The 7,284-nt window shown below is 35.7% G+C and overlaps 1 protein-coding gene across 1 annotated transcript; it reads right to left on the minus strand.

Moving 5' to 3' along the window:
• Positions 1–516: 516 nt before the first annotated feature.
• LOC121971597 (acyl transferase 4-like) lies at positions 517–6,839 on the minus strand. The gene is made up of 2 exons (XM_042522933.1): positions 6,379–6,839; positions 517–1,489 (listed from the first exon to the last, which is right to left on the minus strand). Exons 1-2 carry the CDS (start codon positions 6,829–6,831, stop codon positions 644–646), a joined length of 1,299 nt encoding a protein of 432 aa, XP_042378867.1. The 5' UTR covers positions 6,832–6,839; the 3' UTR covers positions 517–643.
• Positions 6,840–7,284: the final 445 nt, after the last annotated feature.

Raw genomic sequence — 7,284 nt, forward strand, 5'->3', positions numbered from 1 at the left:
TTACTTGCTTCTAGACATATATTGTTATAAATTTAAAATATTAGGAAGGATGTTACTTGCTTCTAAGTTCAAATTCAATTTCCTTTCCGCTCCTTGCATGTGTACCATTTATTGAATCTCAAAAACATCATATCATTCCATCCTTCTTTAATCTCTAACATATCTTAAGCCATCGAAGCACACAAACTCACCACGCCATGTTATGATCGACAAGCTTTGTGTTTGTTCTATCAAGTCCTTATGCAACTTAACACACATTAAACATATAGACAGACCTAATTTAACTCATTTGCCAAACCTATCAAATAATATGCTCGAACACGACTACTCAAGGTAGGATGACACTAACATTAATACCTAACTTTAATTTGGAACATCATCGAGTCAATACTAGAAGCAAGTGTTAGTTATAAATGTACACGTAACAATTTCAAAAATGGCCATAACATTTTACCTTTGCTAAACATGATTTTTTTGACAGTACACTCAAGTAACTTACATAGAATGCAAATATGTATATGATAGTCATTTTATTACATTATTCAAAGTAAAACCAGTTGCAACAATCTTTGGTAGGATGATCCTCCACTCAAGTGGAAAATCATTATTTGTCCATAATTATTAGATAATTTCCAACATAACATTAGCTAAGGTTTATGCATTTATTAATCTCATTCATAAATCTTTGCTCATGCTCCTTCATGACTGATGTTCCTTCAAAACGCACACCGTCCTTAGGCAAAGGCTGCTTTAGAATGATGCCGCCAGCAAGGGGAGAGTCATGTATTATAGGCCAAATAGAATGGGGTCTTCCCCATCCATAGTCTGTTTCATAAAACTCTATCCATCTCCAATCTGTCAAAGTCAAATTATTGTAGCTAATTGAAATCTTATATGGATCTTCCTTGAAGTTGGCTGAAGCCCATTCCTTAAACTTTGTGGGTAAACTTTCTTTAGCATCTCTAATCAACCTCACCAATTCTGCAAGTGATGCCTTCATGATTTGCTCACTAGCTGCTGTGGCTGTTAATAAATAGATGCAATTTCCATAGTAGCCCCGCGCCTCTGGCAACTGATCTAATAAATGACGAAAGTCAGCTACAAAGCTAAGAGAAACATCTCCTATGGCATCGATTGCTTGTGTTCGACATTTCCATATAATTGCACTCACGATTTCAAAGGTGGTGAATTGAATATTGGATGTCTCTTTTGCGATTTGTTCCTTCAGTCTTCTAATTGTTTGAATTGAGAAATCATATGTGGAATTCACAATGCCAAACTTAGTTGTGATAGATAATGAATCTGACTTCGAGAGCATTGGAGGGTCTGAGAAGACCTCTCTATGCCAGATCGGATTGACAGAGGGATGAGTTTGGCCGCATGCAATCTCACCGATAGCTTTTAAGAATTGTCCAAAACCGAGGCCATCGAACACCAAGTGATTGAATTTGATTCCGACAATAAATCCACCACACTGAAAATGAGTCACCTATGCATGCACATTTAATTAATTTACTATCAATAAATATTTGATAATGATCTATGATTGTAAAAAAAAATTCTAAATTGCACAAGAAGTGTTATTCAGAGAACTTTTTTTTTTTTTTTTTTTGCAACTACATGCATTACTTTACTTAACAACCTGACTGATTGATTTGGAAAAATAAATACAGAAAGAGATAAAATTTTATTTTATATATCCCAACACAGTGAAAAAGATACACCAACGGAGATTGAAATTTTACGAATATAAATTTCATCGGTCAACAATATCAGAGCTATGGTTAAGATGTGGTCGCATGGGGAACTTGATAAACTCTCGAGGTGATGCTCTAGGTATTTCACATGGAGAATTATTATGATTAATTATAATTAAAGTCTCGTATTAAAAATATATGCAACAGATTATAAAATTACAAGTGGAAGATATTGTCTACGAAAATCACTTGAATATAGTCCTACTTAATTGCCTCAATGTAGACAATATCATAGAGTATGTTAAAAAATAAACTTAATTATAGAATAGAATAAATGAGCTGGTAGTGGATAGATATAGAATGGATGAGGTGACAATCATGATAGGAATAAGAGTTTTGTGGAGATAAAATAATAATAATAAAAAATAAGAGTCATGATTATCTGAGATTGGGGGGCGTTTGATTTAGGGTAATAGGAGTGGGGAATGAGAATGAGAATGAGAATCATTGATTCCCATTGTTAATGTTTGGATTATAGGAATAGGAATACAAATAAGGGAATAAATCCTTGAAATTGGGTAATGACTCATTCCCATGTACCTCCCCTTCAATGAACCATTACCCTATTTTCATCAATCAAAATATTCCCTTATTCCAAAAATACCCTTGACTTAAAACTAAAATTTTCTCCATTAATATCAAATATCAAAATATATTTATTTATTTTTTCTTTCATATCACTTATTTCTCCTTATTCTCTCTCATTATATTTTCTCTTTCATCATAGTTTCTCTCTCATCATTTTATCACACACTTTCTCTCTCCTTAATCTCTCCTATCACACTCTCTTTCCTCTTTTTTTTTCTCATTACACTTTCTCTCTCATCATACTTTCTCTCTCCTCAATCTCTTCCATCGCACTCTCTTCCTTCTTTTGTTCCTCATCACACTTTCTCTCTCATCACACTTTCTCTCTCCTCAATCTCTCCCATCACACTCACTTTTCTCTTTTTTTCTCATCACACTTTCTCTCTCATCACATTTTCTCTCTCATCACACTTTCTCTCTCATCATACTTTCTCTCTCTTCAATCTCTCTTATCACACTTACTCCTTTTTTCCTCAACACACTTTCTCTCTCCTCAATCTCTCCCATCATATTCACTTCTCTTTTTCTCTCACCATACTTTCTCTCTCCTCAATCTCTCTCATCACACTCTCTCTCCTCATTTTTTCTCACTATATTTTCTCTCTCTTCATCCTCTCCTATCATACTTTCTCTCACATCATATTTTCTCTCATCATGCTCTCTCCAATCACACTTTTTTTTTTCATTTTCTCTCATCACACTTTCTCTCTCTTCATTCTTTCTTATCACATTTTCTCTCTCATCATTCTCTTTCATCATATTTTTCTCTCACATTCATCTTTCTCTCACATCTAATTTTTTCTCTTATTTTCCTTTAAGGGTAAAAAAGGAAACTTTGATTTATTCCGATAGAAGATATACAACTAACCAAACATTGCTTTTAAGAGTGATATCCATGCTCATATCCATTCCCATTCCACAATACAATGATTCCCATTCTGATTCCTATTCCTAGGAAAGAACCAAACGCCCCCTTGATGTTTATCCAATAAACCTATAAATATGTATTTTTTTTTATGAATGAAGAAAGTTAAGTTTTTTGTTTTATTCTCCTCCTCCTCCACATTTTTTCTTCTATAATCCTTTTATTTCTTCTCCCATAATTTCTTTTCCAACAAAATGATATCAGAGTCATGTCGATGCTTCCTATCCCTCATCTTGCTGATTTGAAGTATGGTAATTGGAGTATCCAAATGAATGCCTTACTGGAGAGCGAAGGCTTGTGGGATATTGTTGAAAAAGGCTATAAAGGGCCTCAAGAATGAGTCAACCAAACGGAGGCACAGAGGACGGCAATGGCGGAACAAAAGAGAAAAGATAATAAAGCTCTTTCTTTATCTATAAAGCTCTTGATGAAGCTACTTTTGAGAAAGTAGCCGAACCTACAACTTCCAAAAAGGCATGGAAGATCCTACAAATAGCATACAAAGGCGATGAAAGGGCAAAAAGTATTCGCCTTCAAATTCTGAGAGGGGAATTTGAATCGTTGGAGATGAAAGAGTCCGAAAGTGTATCAGACTATTTTACAAGGGTATATTGGTAATTATCAACCAGTTGAAAAGAAATGACGATGACATTGAAGATAGTCGCGTCGTAGAGAAAATTCTACGCTCGTTGGAACCAAGGTATGACTTTGTAGTTGCGGCCATAAAAGAATCAAAAGATGTGAAAGAAATCAAGGTGCAAGAACTATTAAGCTCTCTACAAGCTCATGAAGCAAGAATGCGAAGACGGAGAGAGCCTATGGAGCAGACTCTACAAACCAAGCTCACGATTATTCACCAGAAAGAAGAGTCAACGACCGAAGGTTCGCAAGAAAACGACGGTGGCCGTGGTGACTTCCGTGGACGTGGCCGAGGTAGGGGTCATGGCAGGGGCTCTGCTTGAGGTCGAGGAAGAAGTAAAGACAACAATCAAGGTAGAGACCAAAGGAATGACAAAAGAAATGTAAGATGTTATACTTACAACAAATTTGGACATTATGCAATGGAATGCCGTTCCAATAATGTGCAAAGGAATGCTAATTATGCATCAAAAGAAGGCAATGACAATGATGAAATTTTGCTAGCAAGAAAGGATGGAGATTCCACAACCAAGAATTTGTGGTATTTAGACTCCGGGGCAAGCAATCATATCTGCGGGCGTAAAGATATGTTTGCCAAGTTGGATGAAATGGTGAATGGACAAGTCTTGTTTTGAGACGCGTCCAAAATCCAAGTAAGAGGCGTTGGTAAGATTCTCATCAAACTTAAAGATGAAGCTAACACATACATCACCAATGTTTATTATGTGCCCGACATGAAAATAAATATTATTAGTCTTGAACAATTGCTTGAGAAAGGTTTTAATTAATATGCAACTAAAAGATGGTAGTCTTCATTTGAGAAAGCAAAACAAACTTATTGTTCATATTCCTATGTCTAAAAATAGGATGTTTTCTCTTGATATTAAGCATGTTATTGCAAAATGTTTAAGTGCATGCATAAAGAATAGTACATGGCTATGGCATATGAGGTACGGGCATATAAACTTCAAAACTCTAAAGCTTCTCTCAAGCAAAGGAATGGTGAATGATCTTCCTCATATTAATGCTCAAGATGATATTTGTGAAGGGTGTGTTCTGGGCAAACACCCTAGAGCAAGTTTTCCGAATGAATCGCACAACCAAGCTAAGAAGCCTCTTGAACTCATTCATACAGACATATGTGGGCCAATCACTTCGACCTCCTTTGGAGGTCGTCGATATTTTCTAACCTTTATTGGTGATTTCAGTAGAAAAATTTTAGTTTATCTTTTGATGAATAAAGATGATGCTTTTGAGAAGTTTGAGGAATTCTAAGGATTGGTAGAAAATCAATCCGGCTATACTATCAAGGCAATGCGGTCAGATCGTGGTCGTGAATTCACCTTAAAAGAAATTAAAAAATTCTCCAAAAATCATGGCATCTGGAGGCCTTTAACTGCACCTTACTCCCCTGAATAAAATGGAGTTGCTGAAAGGAAGAACCGAATTATTCTTGACATGGTTCGAAGTATGCTAAAAATGAAAGAAGTGGCTAAAGAATTTTGGGCCAAAGCCGTAAATTGTGCGGTGTATTTGCTAAATAGATCTCCTATAAGGAATCTAGAAGGAATTACACCTCAAGAAGCATGGACCGGATACAAGCCATGTGTATCTCATTTGAAGATTTTCGGGTGTATGGTCTATGCACATATTCCGGATCAAAGAAGAATGAAACTTGATGACAAAAGCTTATCGATGCAAGATCGAAGGCTTACAGACTCTATAATCCAGTGAACATAATGATTATCATAAGTAGAGATGTTAAATTTCAAGAAGATAGTGCTTGGAATTAGAGCACTACAATGACGATGATTCAAGAAGAAGAACAAATGAAGGAGAAAGAACCAACTCCACCACCGTCGCCTACTTCTTTATCATCCTTGAATGAAGAAAATCCTCTATGCTAAAAGACAAGGAGTCTTCAAGAATTATATGAGGTGACAACTCCACTTAATCTCATTTGTCTTTATGCTAATGAAGAGATTGTATCTTTTGAAGAAGCTATTAAAGATAGCAAATGGAAGAAAACCATGGATAAAGAGATGAAGACAATTGAAAAGAATGAAACTTGACATCTTACTACTTTTCTCGATGGTCACAAATTCATTGGTGTGAAGTGGGTTTATAAAGTAAAGAAAAATGCTCAAGGAAAAATAGAAAAGTACAAAGCGCGACTTATGGCAAAAGGCTACAAATAAAAGGACGACATTGACTACGAAGAAGTGTTTGCTCCTGTTGCCCGAATGAAGACTATAAGGTTGATAATCTCTTTAGCCGCTCAACTAAAGTGACAAATATAATGAAGTAAATTGAGTTTTTTGTTTTATTCTCCTCCACGTAGAGATTCTCCTCCTCTCTATATATATTTTTTTCTATAATCGTTTTATTTCTTCTCCCATAATTTCTTATCCAACAGAGCATACATACGATCAGGAAGCTTACGAAATATATAAATATATCTTAACAAACCTGCATCATCAGTATCATCTCCTCTTGCTTCATGTAAGCGGGACTACTCGGAAGCAACTCCTCTTTGACGATGCTGTCAGGTATCGACTCCCATTCGTTCATGTTGCCCAGGCTGTCATTTGTTACTGCCGCCTCCACAAACCATACGCCCTCGCCGTTGCAGGTCACCTCCACATGGCCGCCGTCGGAGTAGACAAGGCGTCCTGCTACGGGGTAGTACGGGACAAGAGCCTTGGCCAAGGCTTCCCGGATGACCTTCGCCGCCGTTAATGACGAACCATGAAGACGGTGCTCACGGTTATTGTATGGATGCACGGAGATCATCTCTACCATAAAGGCCAACCCCAGGGCGTGGTCGATGGAAGAGAGAGGGAGCGTGGCGCACGGCGTGGGCTCGAATGGTACTAGGAGCTCCTCCCGCACCTTCGTCACCCTACAGGGCGCCATACTCATATCCTACCTACGCCTTCACTCTATATATAATTCTGTATATATCCTGATTAGTGAGAATCGTGACGAAAAATTTTATGAATGTATTAATGTGGTATATTTAATGTTTTTTTTAATCACGTGATTAAAAAAAAATCCCGAGAAATATTTAAGACCATGAGATTTAGACCGCACAGTGCCGTCTCGACTCTTCCAGAGGCCTAGGCAATCTTTTTAAAAAATATATTTTTTAAAAAAAGTAAATATTAATTTTTTTATAAAATAATTTTTTCTTCTAATTTTTGAGAAGTAAAATTACTAATAAAATTATATATTCAAGTTTTAATAATAGTTTTTAAATTAATAAAATATAAATTATTTAATCTTTAAACATTATAAATTTTTTTATTAATTTAAATTTAAATTATTTTTATATAAAATTTAATATCTCAAGTGTATTTAATTCCAAATTTATTA

This window comes from Zingiber officinale, chromosome 4A, assembly GCF_018446385.1.
Source record: "Zingiber officinale cultivar Zhangliang chromosome 4A, Zo_v1.1, whole genome shotgun sequence".
In the NCBI taxonomy this organism is placed as follows: Eukaryota; Viridiplantae; Streptophyta; class Magnoliopsida; order Zingiberales; family Zingiberaceae; genus Zingiber; species Zingiber officinale.

What these genes read in the sequence shown, in the direction of transcription:
- LOC121971597 (XM_042522933.1), bottom strand. Translation starts at nt 6,831, where the DNA reads ATGAGTATGGCGCCCTGTAGGGTGACGAAGGTGCGGGAGGAGCTCCTA. An exon ending in AGATGATACTGATGATGCAG is followed by an intron (nt 1,490 to 6,378) that starts GTTTGTTAAGAT and finishes GTGCATGCATAG; the next exon opens with GTGACTCATTTTCAGTGTGG.